Genomic DNA, 16466 nt, shown 5'->3' with positions numbered 1-16466 from the left:
CTCTTTCTATTCTGCCTTGGTCAGACCACACCTGGAATACTGTGTCCAATTTTGGGCACCACAGTTGAAGGGAGATGTTGACAAGCTGGAAAGCGTCCAGAGGAGGGCGACTAAAATGATGAAGGGTCTGGAGAACAAACCCTATGAGGAGAGGCTTAAAGAACTGGGCATGTTTAGCCTGCAGAAGAGAAGGCTGAGAGGAGACATGAGAGCCATGGACAAATACGTGAAGGGAAGTCCTAGGGAGGAGGGAGGGAGCTTGTTTTCTGCTGCCCTGCAGACTAGGACGCAAGGGAACAAGGGCTTCAAACTACAGGAAAGGAGATTCCGTCTGGACCTCAGGAAGAACTTCCTCACAGTGAGAAGGGCTGTTCGACAGTGGAACTCTCTCCCCGGGGCCGTGGTGGAGGCTCCTTCCTTGGAGGCTTTTAAGCAGAGGCTGGATGGCCATCTGTCGGGGGTGCTTTGAATGCGATTTCCTGCTTCTTAGCAGGGGGTTGGACTGGATGGCCCATGAGGTCTCTTCCAACTCTACTATTCTATGATTCTATGATTCTATGATTCTTCTTGCCTGGGAGAATCTTTTTTTGGGAGGTGCTAGCTGTCCCTGATTGTTTACTGTCTGGATTTCTTCTGTTTTCAGAGTGTTGTTCTTTATTTATTGTCCTGATTTTAGAGGGTTTTTTTTTAATACTGAGGGCTATCTGGATTATCTAAGTCCACACTACCCTATATCCCTGTTCAATGTTTAGTGCTAAATTCACAAATATAGTAATTCCTACATACCGTGTTTCCCCGAAAATAAGACAGTGTCTTATATTATTTTTTGCTCCCAAAGATGCTCTAGGTCTTATTTTCAGGGGATGTCTTATTTTTCCATGAAGAAGAATTCACATTTATTGTTGAACAAAAAAAAAATGAACATTTATTATATACTGTACAGTAGTTGTCATCACAAACCAGCATAACCAGACAAACTGTGAATCCTATCAAGAATGTCTTGTTACTACCATTATTTCCCAGTACACCACTCTATGGTACATACATTTATCGGTCCTGCATGCTCCGGTGTTTTGTTTGGTGGGCATGCTTCCAAACAAAAACTTTGCTAGGTCTTACTTTCAGGGGAGGCCTTATATTTAGCAATCCAGCAAAACCTTTACTAGGTCTTATTTTCTGGGGATGTCTTATTTTAGGGAAAACAGGGTAACATTACCATGTATTGAACTGCTTTTTCTATTGATTTGTTGTAAAACATGATGTTTTGGTGCTTAATTTGTAAAATCATAATGTAATTGGATGTTTAATAGGTTTTTCCTTAATCCTTCCTTATTATCCAACATTTTCGCTTATCCAACACTTTTATTTTTCAGTGATTGGTTTGGGGTGTGTGTGCCAAAATTCTGTTCGCTTACACTTGAAAAATACCTAGGGCCGGCTCTGGTTATAGTCACGGCACAAATAAATTTACCTTTTTATATATATAGATCAGGGGTCCTCAAACTTTTTAAACCGAGGGCCAGTCCACAATCCTTCAGACTGTTGAGGGGCCGGATTATCATTTGAAAAAAAAATACAAACAAATTCCGATGCACACTGCACATGTATTTGTAGTGCAAAAACAACAACTATAACAAGAACAATGAAAGAACAATACAATATTTAAAAATAAAAACAATTTTAACAAACATACATTTATCAGGATTTCAATGGGAAGTGTGGCCCTGCTTCTGGCCAATGAGATAGTCAAGTTAATTAGGATTGTTGTTGTTGTTGTTGTTGTTGTTGTTGTTGTTGTGTGCCTTCAAGTCATTTCAGACTTTGGGTGAGCCTAAGTCTAAAATTTATTTATTTATTATTTATTTATTTACTGCATTTATTTACTACATTTGTATCACACCCTTCTCACCCCAAAGGGGACTCAGAGTGGCTTACAAATTATATGTACATACAATATATAATTTATTAGCATAGCACAATATTAGCATTATATATTACTTTATTGAACTATACCACTATACTGCAATATTATGAGTAATATTATATGTAATATAGAATATATAATTAATATTATTATGTGGTATTATTATTAGTGTTATATTGTATTACATTATAATATTATTATCAATATTATATGTATATACAATATATTATATTATAAAACTGAGGGCGGGGGCCAGGTCAATGACCTCGGAGGGCCGCATCCGGCCCCCGGGCCTTAGTTTGGGGACCCCTGATATAGATAGAAGATCTATGATTCTCAGGTTCTCCAAATACAATGATGTTTGAGGCCGTAAACTGCCAGCAGGGGGCAGGCGGTGTCTGGATCTCTTGAATCCAAATAGGGACGCTTTTGAAGGATCAGCGAACACCTGCGAAAATCCCGACTATAGAATGGCAGGGAGGGGTATTATTTGCCCAGGTGTGGTTCGCTTCTTTAGAACAAAGCGAGAACTGGGGAACTTCTGTTCAAATATTAACATTGATGTGCATATTTGTTTTATAATAATAGCATCATTTGACGTAGGTTCCGGAACGAGTGTGCCATTCGCACTCAGGATGCTGCTGCTCTTATGAACACAGATTATCAATTGACATCCTTCGAAACATGGATTCTCTCCTTTTGCCACACTTCAGAAGTTTTCCAAGTGCATTGCACAAAGATGATGATGATGATAATAATAATAATAATAATAATAATAATAATAATAACCCTACCAAACATCTCACAAAATTTCACATCTGATGTACATGGATGACCTGAAGCTGTATGGGAAAACGGAAACTGAAATCCAGTCTCTGACCAACACTATCCGAATTTTTAGCACTGATATCAGCATGGAGTTTGGTTTGGACAAATGTTTGACAGTGGCATTGAAGAAGGGAAAAATCATTGAAAATGATGGCATAAATATGCCTAATGGCCAAACAATAAAGTGTCACCAGCCAGAGGCCTATAAATATCTGGGCATATTACAGCTGGACAACATCAAGCATGAACATGTGAAGACTGTGGTCAGCAAATAATACACACAAAGGGTCAGAAAAATTCTCAAAAGCAAGCTCAATGGAGGCAACACCATCAAGGCCATAAACACCTGGGCCATACCTGTCATAAGATAAGTGAGAGTCTACTGTAAATATAAATATATAGGGCTTGTAAATATTGCAGGGGAAACGCACACACACACATAGAGAGATTTCTAGATAGGTATAAACATAAATATATAGGGCTTGCAAATATTGCAGGAGGGAAATGCACATATATAGAGAGAGGATTTGCAGACGTTTCAGGGGAAATGCATATGTGAAATTAGTATATATAATTATAGATCTATATCTAGTTCTGCATTGTTTATATAAGCATTGAATGTTTGCCTTTTACTATGTTGGAAGCCGGCCTGAGTCCCCATGGGGAGATAGGGTGGGATACAAATGAAGTTATTATTATTATTATTATTATTATTATTATTATTATTATTATTATTATTATGTTATTAATACCATATTGTTTTTGTTGACTCTACTTTTCCACTTACAGAACTAATTTACTGTTTTTCTTTGAAATATGGTAAATATTCATAAACCTTTAACCTACTGTTGCTGGAAAATAATTTCATTGGGATCTATTTTTATTTTGAAATTTACCAGTAGCTGCTGCATTTCCCACCCTCTGCTTATACTCGAGTCAATAAGTTTCCCCAGGTTTTTTGTGATAAAATTAGGTGCCTCGGCTTATATTCGGGTCGGCTTATACTCGAGTATATATGGCAATGTAATTTTATTGGTTTCTATTTTTATTTCTGAAATTTACCACCCTCGGCTTATACTGGAGTCAATGTTTTCCCAGTTTTTTTGTGGCAAAATTAGATGCCTCGGCTTATATTCAGGTCGGCTTATACTCGAGTATATATGGTAATGTAATTTTATTGGTTTCTATTTTTATTTCTGAAATTTACCACCCTCGGCTTATACTGGAGTCAATGTTTTCCCAGTTTTTTTTGTGGCAAAATTAGATGCCTCGGCTTATATTCGGGTCGGCTTATACTCGAGTATATATGGTAATGTAATTTTATTGGTTTCTATTTTTATTTCTGAAATTTACCACCCTCGGCTTATACTGGAGTCAATGTTTTCCCAGTTTTTTTTGTGGTAAAATTAGGTGCTTCGGCTTATATTAGGGTCGGCTTATACTCGAGTATATACGGTACTCCTTCCATTACACAAACCATTTCGAATTTCCCAACATTAAGGCAAAAAGGCGCAACCCGGGTTTGTTTGACGTGGAGAAATCGAGGCAGCTCTAGGACTCGAGATCCTTTTATTTTTCACCTTGACGGTGCTCTTTTTTTTTTTTGGTTTTTACATGAGTTAGAAAAAATAAATCTTATATCCATCATAAAAAAATTCCTTGTTGTTTCAAAGCTGACTTTATTTGCTATATCGCTAAGTGCAAGGAAGGCAGTCGACCCTGTGGCTGGCTTTCTCCTTCCTTAATAAAACACATCACCAAAAAAATAAAAAATATGTAATAATAATAATATTAATAATAATAATAATACAGCACAATGGGGTAGGTAAATAACAATAACGATAATAATAATAAAAAAATATTCCCCCGTTCCCTTAGCAGGTGTATTATCATAAACAATATTAGAAGCAGGTTAAAATAAAAGTCCATCGAACTGAAAATAATAATCATCATCATAATATTGTCTTTTGGAGCAGGGGAAGAAAACAACATCCAAAGCTTGGTCACGAGAAAAAGAAAAAAAAAGTCTGTAGACATTCGGTTAAGCGGCATAGAGAGGTCCGAAGCAAAGCGAGGCGGCAATTGGCTCCCAGTTTGGAAAGCTCACTGGTCAGACTGGGATGATAGAAGAGGCAGAGTGGTGTCGAAAGCAAGGCAAAGGGGACAAGGATTCGCACTCGGAGCACGGCAAGCAGCGGTTGGAAGCTAATAGAGGAGCCAGCAGCTGAGACTTAGGAGGAGGAAAACCCCATTTCCGCCTTGGAAGGAGAATGGCACCATCAAAGCACTCTCGACAGATGGCCAGACAGCCTCTTGCTTCCTTGGGCAAATGGACGGAGGGCACCAAAGGGATACCTATTGTGGCATTCAATGTTCATAAAATACTAGAGATGGAGGGGAACCCAAAGGCCATCTAGTCCAACCCCATTTCCACCATGGAGGAATAAAAGGCACCATTAAAGCACTCCCGACAGATGGCCAGGCAGCCTCTTGCTTCCCTAGGCAAGTGGATAGAGGGATACCTAGAATGGCATTTGTTCTTTATATAGGATCCTATAATTGGAAAAGACCACCTAATCCAACTCTGTCATAGAGAAAGACACCATTAAAGTTCTCTTGACAGATGGTCAGATAACCTCTGCCTAAAGACCTCCAGAGAAGCAGAAATCATGTCTGACTTGTGGCAACCCTATGGAAACCCTAACACATCTTTCATTGTTCATAGAGTTAGAAGGGAACCCCAAGGGTCATCTAGTCCAATCCCAAGTCTACTGTGCAGGGAGACACAATCCAAGCCCTCCTGACAGATGGCCATCTAGTCTCTATTTCTGCAAGTGTGCATCTCAGAATGGGGAAAGTGGGCAGCAAAAGTGATCCCTAGTGCATCTTTCATTGGAAGGGAACCCCAAAGGTCATCTAGTCCAATCCCATGTCTATCATGCAGGGAGACACAATCCAAGCCCTCCCGACAGATGGCCATCCAGTCTCTGTTTCTGCAAGCCTTCAAGTCATTTTTAACATATTGCAACCCTAAAATGACCCTAGGGGAAAATCCCAAGGGGAAAATCCACAAGGATGGACTCATTCTCTGTCTGGTGGAGGTTTGACCAACTCCTCAAGTAGACCGTTCACAAGAAAGGCCATAAAGGAAGGAGAAGCGAGACAGAATATAGGGTTGAAATCACCACTGAAAGAGCTGGAAGGGGAAATAAAAGAGAGAGAAAGCAGGGACAGTCCCATCTAAGGAAGGAACGCCTCACAATATCAAGAGAAGCCGCTATACAGAAGAAGAAGAAGAAGAAAGTCCATTCACAGTATATCGTTTCCGGTCAACCCAAGAAGTCCCAAACCATCAACCCCGAAACCGAGCAAAGGCAAGCCGACCGGGCAGAGGACTCATTTCGGGGAAAGTGCCAGAATGGTTCGGAAAGGCCATTCGAAAAGGGGGGGAAACCCCAAAAACACAGCATTCATGGGGACCAGGTTGTCAGCATAAAACCACAGGGTTTGATTCATTTCTGAGCTTCCTCTCGCTGCACAATGGTTGCTTTTTTATTATGTGTCCTACAAATCCCTGGAATTTGTAGTTTTGTGAAAGTTTACTGCTAGAGAGTTTGCCAGACTATAAATCCCAGAGTTTCATAAAGAGATCAAAGTGTTAAGAGTTGTGAAAAGAGACTGAAAAGACGGTTTCTTAGCCACTGGGATAGTAAATATTATTATTATTATTATTATTATTATTATTATTATTATTAATAATAATAATAATAATAATACAGTAGTCTCAACGCGCTTGCCAGACTATAAATCCCAGAGTTTCATAAAGAGAACAAAGTGTTAAGAGTTGTGAAAAGAGACTGAAAAGACGGTTTCTTAGCCACTGGGATAGTAAATATTATTATTATTATTATTATTATTATTATTATTATTATTAATAATAATAATAATAATAATAATAATAATAATAATAATAATACAGTAGTCTCAACGCGCTTGCCAGACTATAATTCCCAGAGTTTCATAAAGAGATCAAAGTGTTAAGAGTTGTGAAAAGAGACTGAAAAGACGAGTTTCCAGCCACTGGGATAGTAAATATTATTATTATTATTAATAATAATAATAATAATAATAAAGTAGAGTCCCAGCGCGCTTGCCAGACTATAAATCCCAGAGTTTCATAAAGAGATCAAAGTGTTACGCGAGACTGAAAAAAGACTGAAAAGACGAGTTTTCAGCTGCTGGGATAGTAAATATTATTATTATTATTATTAATAATAATAATAATAATAATAATATTAATACAATAGAGTCTCAGTGTGCTTGCCAGACTATAATTCCCAGAGTTTCCTAAAGAGATCAAAGTGTTAAGAGTTGTGAAAAGAGACTGAAAAGATGGGTTTTCAGCCACTGGGATAGTAAATTAATAATAATAATAATTTTAGATTTTTTTAGATTTTATAATAATATAAAATCTAAAAATATTATTATTATTATTATATAATAATAATAATAATAATAATAATAATAATAATAATAATAATAATAATACAGTAGAGTCTCGCTTATCCAAGTTCCGCTTATCCAAGGTTCTGTATTATCCAACACGGTTTGCCTTTTAGTAGTCAATGTTTTTGTAGTCAATTTTTCAATAAATTGCAAATTTTGGTGCTAAATTCATAAATACAGTAATTATTACATAACGTTATCGTGTACTGAACTGCTTTTTCTATCCATGATGTTTTGGTGCTTAATTTGTTAAATCATAACATAATTTGATGCTTAATAGGCTTTTCCTTAATCTCTCCTTATTATGGCCCGTTAATGTTGGATAAGTGAGACTCTACTGTAATACTTTATTCAAATGTCATTTCCAACTGATGGCAACCCTTTCATGGGTTTTTTTTCTCCCAGGCTAGACTTATTCAGAATGAGTTTGCCACGGCTTTCCTTTGAGGCTGAGAGAGTGTGACTTGCATTAAGGTCACCCAGCAGGCTAAACGTGAGTCTGGATCGAAGTTGACAAATAGTAGAGTTTAAAAAAACGGAGTAAATAATAATACTTTATTTAAATGCCTCCGAGTCATTTCCAATTGAAGGCAGGCCTTTTCGTAGTTTTTTTTTCCTAGACTAGACCCATTCGTGGCCTTCCTCTGAGGCTGAGAGAGTGTGGTCACCCAGCAGGATAAATGGCTGGATCTACATTGCCAAATAACACAACATGAACTGCATTATATGGTCAAGTGCAGCTGCGTATATTTGTAGCTTGGATTGTATTATATGGGTCTATAACATACTGAGCATTTAACGCAGTTCAAACTGGGTCATGTGGCAGTGTAGATCCATCTCTAATCAAACCCGCAATCAATTATCGCATTTTATACTGACCATATAATGCAGTTCAAACTGCATCATTTGGCAATGTAGATCCAATCGAACCCTAATTCCATCATGGCGCACTGGCTGCTCAGAGAGATCCCTAAAACCCTTAAAGTGAAAACATGTGCAAATTTTGGAATTGTTTTACCAATCGGGTAAATAACAACAACAATAAGATCCAAGAAGTGCCATTGACATCTGCAGTATTTACCTACTTGAGAGCAAGGGTAGCACAAAGTCAGGCTCTAATGAGCTATAAGGGATATATATTAAAATATATAAAATATATATAAAATATATATACTTTGGGCATTTGGGGCAGTGGTTCCCTAACTTATTTGCCCTGCCACCCCCTTTCCAGAAGAAAAGGGGGTGTGGCTTAGAGGGGTGGGCGTGGCTCCTGCTCAAGAGGGCGGAGCTGAGCCTCTCCCCAAGTCCAAGATGCAGGGCTGCGAGGGGAGGTGGGCGGGGCCACAAATGGGCGGCCAGGACTGGGATGGGCGGAGTTACGAGCTCTGAGGCAGGGCTGAGCTTCTATCCTTGTCCTGGACACAGGGGGCGGGGCTAGAGGAGGGGGCGGGGCCTCTTCCCAAGTGTCTGACGGGGCTGAACCTCTATACCCCGCCCCCGTGTTCTAACAAGCGCCTCAGGGGAGGTATAGAGGCTCAGCCCTGTCTTGTGCTCTTAGGAAGAGACCCCGCCCCCACCCCTAGCCCCGCCCTTTAGTCCTAAAAGGCCTCTCAGGAGAAATGTAGAGGCTCAGCCCTATTTCAGGCTCTTGGAAGGAGGCCCTGCCCCCTTCCCTAGCTCCGCCCTCTATGTCTCAACAAGCGCCTCAGGAGAGGTATAGATGCTCAGCCCTGTCTCAGGCTCTTGGGAAGAAGCCATGCCCACTCCTCTAGCTCCACCCCCTGTGTGTCCTTAGGTAGTCAGCCCTGTCTCTGGCACTTAGGAAGAAGCCCCGCCCCTCCTCTGGTCCCGCCCCCATCTCCTAATAGGTGCCATCACCGCCCCCCTGGATCGCTGCAGCGCCCACCAGGGGGCAGTAACGCCCACTTTGGGAATCACTGATTATTTTTTTTGTCTTGGGCAAGTGGACAAAGGGCAGTAAAGGAACACCCAGTGTCATTATTGTTGACTTGTGGTAACTCAAATCATTCATTGTGATGCACCGGACCACTCTGTTTCAACTTCGCTGTTGTGCTCCCAATCTATGGTAATCTATGGCGAGGGGTTTTCTTGGCACCATTTGTACAGAAGAGGCCGAGAGTGTGACTCCCTTAAGGGGTTTCCATGGCTGAATGGGGATTCGAACTTGAGTCCCTGAGTCCCATTCTCTTATCACTACTCCTCGTTGGATTGTTGTGTGTTTTCTGGGCTGTATGGCCATGTTCCAGAAGCATTCTCTCCTGACATTTCACCCACATCTATGATAGGCATTCTCACAATCATACCTCACAACCTCTGAGGATGCCTGCCATAGATGTGGGCAAAACGCCAGAAGATAATACTTCTGGAACATCACCATACAGTCCGGAAAACACACAACAATGCTGTGATTCCGGCCATGAAAGCCTTCGACAACACACTACGCCTCGTTTCTCCTTGACTATGGCACAGATTTCTGGGGGAAAAACCCAGCTTGGCTCAAGGAGACACACTAAGTGGGGTTTATGCTCAAACTGGCTGACCGAGAACAGGAGAAAAAGCATCGAGGTGGCCGTTTTCGAAGCATGCAACGGGCACAAATATTCACAATTAGCAGCCAATACAGTTAGCGAGAACACAGCTTTTGCAGCAAAAAGGTGCCGGACACAAATGGGGGACCCCCATTGTTTTCCCAATGGATCAGGGAAAGACTTTTGCTCGGCTTCGTACAAACAGCAAGGAAATAAGAGACGTCATAGTCCAGCTCATTGGAGAGATACAGAAGGCGAAGGCCCGACTGTTTCCCAAGCAAAAGCCGGGCTAGGAACTCCTCCGATTGGCAGGATCCATCTCGCAGGTTGAAAATCTCCTCGATCGAAGCGTCACGTGAAAATACCGAACACAGAGCGTATCTCCCTTGGCAAAAGGTTCTCCGTCCGTGCGTTTTGTGCATTTGCATTGTCCGTTGCAAGCAAAGTTTCACGACAGCAAGAGTAGAAGAGCGACAACAACAACAGCACGGCCGCGTGGCTGAAATGATGGCGGTTTCGCAGGCTGGGCAGTTTTGTATTTTTCCCAAATGCAAACGAATGCCCAGGCGGGATGTTTTGTACATTGGATGCTCCCGGTTCGGCTAAGACGGCAGTCGCATGCGCCTTTCCCCCCGTCTCTTGGCCCGCCTTTGACTCATTGAAGAATGGCGCATGTGGTTTTTAATGGGGTTGGGTTTGTTTGTTTGTTTGAGTTTGGGCCTTTTGTTTGTTCTGAGTTTTCACAAAGCAAGGAGCGAGGGAGAGTTCAGGGAATCGGAGGAGTGGTCGCTGCTGCTGTTCCGCTGGTGGCTTGCTCCGCAGCTGGCTCCCTCTGGGTAGGTGAACACAAACGAAGACGTATAGGAAGGGTTAACGGGGTACGGGTCGGTCAGCGCTTCACCATGTGTAAAGTAAGAACTAGAAAACGCTACCTCCGCCGGGGCCACGGCCGGGAGTCCGCCAAGGCTCTGCTGCTGCTGCTGGTGCTGCTGGTAATGGACGGGCAGCGGGGCATAGGCCGTGGGCGCAAAGGGGTCCTCTTTGACCGGCAGGCCCAGGGCGCCCACCTCGCTGGCGGAAGAAGAGCCCCCCAAGTCGGGGCCCAGCTCCTCGTAAGGGATCTTGCAGCTGGGCTTGTGAGCCACCAGGACAAACTCCAAGCGCTCCCGCTCCTTCTGTAACTCGGCGATCTCCGACTCCAGCTCCGCTTTCTCTTCCTCCAGTTGGTCCGTCTCCTAAGGAGGAAGCACCGGAGTCAGGGCAGCAGGAGAAGCCGGGGAGACGCCAAGGAGCGTCGGCGGAAGGAAATCCATAACAAGCTATCACAGCACGGCTGACCCCCGTCTCACACTGACTGACCATAAAAAGATCACTTACAAACACCTTTTGGGGACTTCTAGGACAGAGCTTCTTAAAACTGAAGGCAAGCACAGCTGAAGCATTTGCTGCTCACAGTTGCTAACAGATCCATGTAATTGCATAGGACAGCCACTAGGTGGCATGCTGACAGCCCTTAACTATCATAGCACAGCTGACCCCGTCTCACACTGACCGACCGTGAGAAGATCTCTTACAAACACCTTTTGGGCTATGGACTTCTAGGACAGGGCTTCTTAAACTCAAGGCAAGCACAGCTGAGCATTTGCTGCTCATAGTTGCTAACAGATCCATGCCACTCGGTGGTATGGTTTGACAGCCCTTAACTATCACAGCCTGGCTGAGTCCATCTTGCACTGACCAACCATGAGAAGGATGTTGGCAAACACCTTTTGGGGTATGGACTTCTACGAGAGGGCTTCTTAAAACTGAAGGCAAGCACAGCTGAAGCATTTGCTGCTCACAGTTGCTAACAGATCCATGTAATTGCATAAGACAGCCACTAAGTGGCAGACTACATGATTTTTTCATGTGAGCCCCACATTCAGTTTAGGGAATCCAAATGGGGTCACTTAGCTCTAGGACATCCCAAAAAGGCCCTGCTTGTGGTTGCTAGCACATGCAAATAATTGCATAAAGCAACTACTTTTGAGAGCTTTGAGAGCCCTCAACTATCACAGCCTGGCTGAGTTCATCTTGCACTGACCGACCATGAGAAGATCCCTTACAAACACCTTATGGGGTATGGACTTCTAGGACAGGGCTTCTGAAACTCAAGGCAAGCACAGCTGAAGCATTTGCTGCTCACAGTTGCTAACAGATCCATGCCACTCGGTGGCATGCTTTGAGAGCCCTTAACTGTCACAGCCTGGCTGAGTCCATCTTGCACTGACCGACCATGAGAAGGACGTTGGCAAACACCTTATGAGATAAAGTTTTCTAGGACATAACTTCTTAAACTCAAGGCAAGCACAGCTGAAGCATTTGCTGCTCACAGTTGCTAACGGCTCCATACAATTACATAATACAACCACTAGATGGCACGCTTCACAATAGTTTTTTCTGTGAGCCCCACATTCAGTTAGGGGAGCCCTAAGTGACAAGGACATCCCCAAAAGTTCCTAAATTAGAGTCTATAACTATCGCAGCCCGGCTGATTCCATCTCACGCTGACCGACCATAAGGAGGCCATTGACAAACACTATTATTATTATTATTATTATTATTATTATTATTATTATTATTATTATTTATGGAGTTAATCGTCTAGGACAGGGCTTCTTAAACTCACAGAAAGCATAGCTGCAGCATTTGCTGCTTGTGGTTGGTAACAGCCATGTAATTGCATAAAACAACCACTAGGTGGCAAGTTTTGTCCTCTAGTTCCTAAATGAGAGCCCAGAACTATCACAGTTTAGTTAACTCTGTCCTTGATAAACACCTTACAGGGGTATCGCCTTCTAGAAACAGGCATCTTACACTTACAACAAGCATAGCTGAAGCATTTGCTGCTTGTGGTTGCTAATAGCTCTGTGTAATTGCATAAAACAACCACTAGGTGGCAAGCTACAGAGTTTTTTTTCATGACCCACACATTCAGTTTGGGGAACCCTAACAGGGTCACTTTGCTGTAGGACACCCCATAAAGTCCCTGCTTGTTGCTAGCAGATTCATATAACTACATAAAGCCACCACTAGGTGGCAAGCTTTGTCCTCTAGGACATCCCCCAAATCTCTAAATGAGAGCCCATAACTGTCATGACTGGCCATGAAAAGGTTGTTGACAAACACCTTACATGGGCTTTGTCTTCTAAGTCAGGGCTTCTTAAACCCACTACAAGCACAGCTGAAGCATTTGCTGTTCGTGGTTGCTAACAGATCCATGTAATTGCATACAACAGCCACTAGGTGGCAAGCCCAGGGAACCCAAACTAGGTATGAAGCTTTGTCCTCTAGGACATCCCCCAAAGCCCATAGAGAGTCTTAGTCGTTTAATAATAATAATAATAATAATAATAATAATAATAATAATAATAGACACTTGGGAAGTGTTCGACTTGTGGTTTTGTGAAACAAAATCCAGCATGTCTATCTTGTTTGCTGTGTCATACAACATCGTTGTGTCAATAATAATAATAATAATAATAATAATAATAATAGACAGATCTTCCTAAACTCAAGGCAAGCCCAGGTGACCATTTGCTGCCTGTAGTTGGTTACTAACAGATCTGTGTAATTGCATAAAACAAGCTACACAATTTCATATTGGATGGTACCCAAGTTCAATCCAACTGAACACACAAGTTTGTTGCAGGTTTGTGTTAAGACACTGCACGTGTTTTTGCGCCTTCTTCTCCTAATGAGCAACGCTTCTCTCAAGCAACTACTCACCGCTTGAAGGCGGTCCGTCAGCTCTCGGCGCCGATTCCGGCATTTGGCGGCAGCCAACTTGTTTCTCTCTCGACGGACACGGCGTTTTTCTTCTTCTTCGGGAGTCAGCTGCAAGAACGAGACAGAAGAGCCTGGTTAGGCCACGGATGAGGTCAAGAAAACAGTTCCCCTTCTAGACATGGAACCAACCCCAGGACCTTTGCTGTTGGCTGGACACTATGTAGATAATATACGTTTTTGAGCCTTAAAACAGGGCCAGGAAGGATGGAGACCCTAAGTGGCGTGAAGCCAGGAGAGTAAAGTATCGTAGTAGGAGCCCGTAAAGTAGAACAACAAAATGTCCTCAATCATTGAACTTGCAATGGGTCACAGGGTTTGTCAGAATTCTTAGAAGGTGCATTCACCCTTCCCCTCCCAACATGCCGGAAGGGGAAGGGTGAAGTGGCCCGGTGGGAAAGAAGACAAGTGGTCAGATGGGAAAAGGCAAAGTGAGCAAGTGGAAAAAACTGAAATAAAACATGAAGTGTCACAGACGAGAGGGTGAAGTGGCCAGGTACGGAAAGGTGAAGTGACCTGGTGGAGAAATGTTAATTAGCCAGGCAGGAAAGATAAAGTGGCCCAGTGGAGAGGGTGAAGTGACCTGGTGGGAAAAAGGTGAAGTGTCACAGAGGAGAGGGTGAAGTGGCCAGGTAAGGAAAGGTGAGGTGACCTGGTGGAGAAATGTGAATTGGCCAGGTGTGAAAGATAAAGGGGGCCCAGTGGAGAGGGTGAAGTGACCAGATGGGAAAAGGTGGTGTCACAGAGGAGAGGGTAAAGTGGCCAGGTAGGGAAAGGTGAAGTGACCTGGTGGAGAAATGTGAATTGGCCAGGCGTGAAAGATAAAGGGGCCCAGTGGAGAGGGTGAAGTGACCAGATGGGAAAAGTTGAAGTGTCACAGGAGAGAGTGAAGTTGCCAGGTGGGGAAAGGTGAAGTGTCACAAAAGAAAGGGTGAAGTGGCCAGGTGGGGAAAGGTGAAATGACCTGGTGGAGAAATGTGAATTGGCCAGGCGTGAAAGATAAAGGGGCCCAGTGGAGAGGGTGAAGTGACCAGATGGGAAAAGGTGAAGTGTCACAAAGGAAAGGGTGAAGTGGCCAGGTGGGGAAAGATGAAGTGTCACAAAGGAAAGGGTGAAGTGGCCAGGTGGGGAAAGGTGAAGTGGCTGGGTGGCAAAGGTGAAGTGGCCACGGTCGAACAGACAGGACAAGAAAGGTTTGAGTTAGTAACCTCGTCGCCGATTCCCCAGAGGAAATTCCACAGGAGGAGCAAGGCCCTACATTCCTCCCCGCTCACCGTTTCCTCGCGTGGCCTTCGTGGGCGGGCCCGGGCGGAGCGTGGCGGGGGCGCAGGGGCCACGGAGGGGCCGGAGACGTAGCCGCTCATCCCCGGGGTGGCGTAGCTGGTCCCGGGCAGGTCGTAGGGGTCCACCGTGGGCTGGGGCTGCTGTGGCTGCTGGGACTGAGCCATGGAGGAGATCAGGGTGGGCTGCACCAGCCACTGGAGGTCTTGGCTAGTCGAGATGGCAGTCACTGTCGGCACAAAGGATCCAGGCATTTCCCCAAGGCCACTGCACTCCTGCGGAGGGGACACAACAAGGACACCCACCTCAGAACGTTGGCCGGTTGAGAAGACCCATCGCCATTCATGGCCATTGTCTTGAACATGGGATCAACATGGTTGACTTCTTTTCTTAGAGTTGTCCATAGCAGACCTGGGCAAACTTTGGCCCTCCAGGTGTTCATAACAATTCATAACAGCCTACCAAAACATCTGGAGGACCGGTTTGCCCAGACCTGGTCCATAACCTTTCCCAAGTTGACTTCCTTCAAGACTACAACACCCATTGTCCTATGATTGCTAGCAGAATGTTATTCCTTCAACATAATCTTGGAGAAGGCTTCACACCAGGCAGTAGTCCCACTGCTGTTCAACCTTAGAGCCAACCGAATGCTCTGCAGGACAAAAACATCTGGGAGGACCGGACACATTGACAACTGACCACATCATTCCCTGCCCAACAATGAGCTAGCTCCCAAGGACCATTTTGCAGAAGACGAAAACATGGACACACTTTCTTTTTTTGTCATAGCAACCCACTTTATCGCAATCTCAAAACTTTGCTCTTCCAGATGTTTTGGACTTCATCTCCCAGAATTCCTGACCATGGAAGCTGAGGCTTCTGGGGGTTCAAGACCAAACTTGAACACAACGTTATCATTACATTATTATTATTATTATTATTATTATTATTATTATTATTATTATTATTATTTTCGACCTATGCTCCAATTCTGTGGAACTCATTGCCTCCATAGAGCAATGTCGGAGTTGCGACCTTTTGTAAAAGCGCTCAAAACTTGGCTGTTTGGTTGTGCATTTATGTAAATCAGATCTCATTTGCCAAATAGTCACTGTTGCATGCTTTTTAGGTTGAACTGTTTTTATGTTGAATGTTTTTATGTTGAATGTTTTTATATTGTGGAATGATATTTTAAATTGTAAGTCGCTCGGAGCACTCTGGTGGAGAGCGACCAATTAAGAAATAAAGTGAAGTGAAGTGAAACTAGGAAAGTGGGATTTATATACAGTAGAGTCTCACTTATCCAACACTCGCTTATCCAACGTTCTGGATTATCCAATGCATTTTTGTAGTCAATGTTTTCAATACATCATGATATTTTGGTGCTAAATTCGTAAATACAGTAATTACTATGTAGCATTACTGTGTATTGAACTACTTTTTCTGTCAAATTTGTTGTATAACATGATGTTTTGGTGCTTAATTTGTAAAATCATAACCTAATTTGATGTTTAATAGGCTTTTCCTCAATCCCTACTTATTATCCAACATAT

General features: G+C 43.1%; 1 protein-coding gene across 2 annotated transcripts in view; it reads right to left on the bottom strand.

Annotated features, from left to right (window-relative positions):
• Positions 1 to 9735: 9735 nt before the first annotated feature.
• fosb (FosB proto-oncogene, AP-1 transcription factor subunit) overlaps positions 9736 to 16466 on the bottom strand; it is a 16348-nt gene continuing 9617 nt past the window's right edge. The window contains exons 2-5 of one of the 2 annotated variants that reach the window (XM_062962564.1): positions 14907 to 15188; positions 13576 to 13683; positions 10740 to 11042; positions 9736 to 10639 (exon numbers count right to left, since the gene is read on the bottom strand). In XM_062962564.1, coding sequence (XP_062818634.1) covers positions 10574 to 10639; positions 10740 to 11042; positions 13576 to 13683; positions 14907 to 15188 — 759 coding nt within the window. In that variant the 3' untranslated portion in view covers positions 9736 to 10573. Of the gene's footprint in view, positions 11043 to 13575; positions 13684 to 14906; positions 15189 to 16466 lie in introns of both variants that reach the window. The other variant, XM_062962563.1, reaches the window with a different exon arrangement.

Source organism: Anolis carolinensis, unplaced genomic scaffold (assembly GCF_035594765.1).
Source record: "Anolis carolinensis isolate JA03-04 unplaced genomic scaffold, rAnoCar3.1.pri scaffold_10, whole genome shotgun sequence".
Taxonomy (NCBI): domain Eukaryota; kingdom Metazoa; phylum Chordata; class Lepidosauria; order Squamata; family Dactyloidae; genus Anolis; species Anolis carolinensis.
The sequence above is the reverse complement of the archived record's forward strand: the minus strand, read 5'-3'. Positions and strand labels throughout refer to the sequence as shown.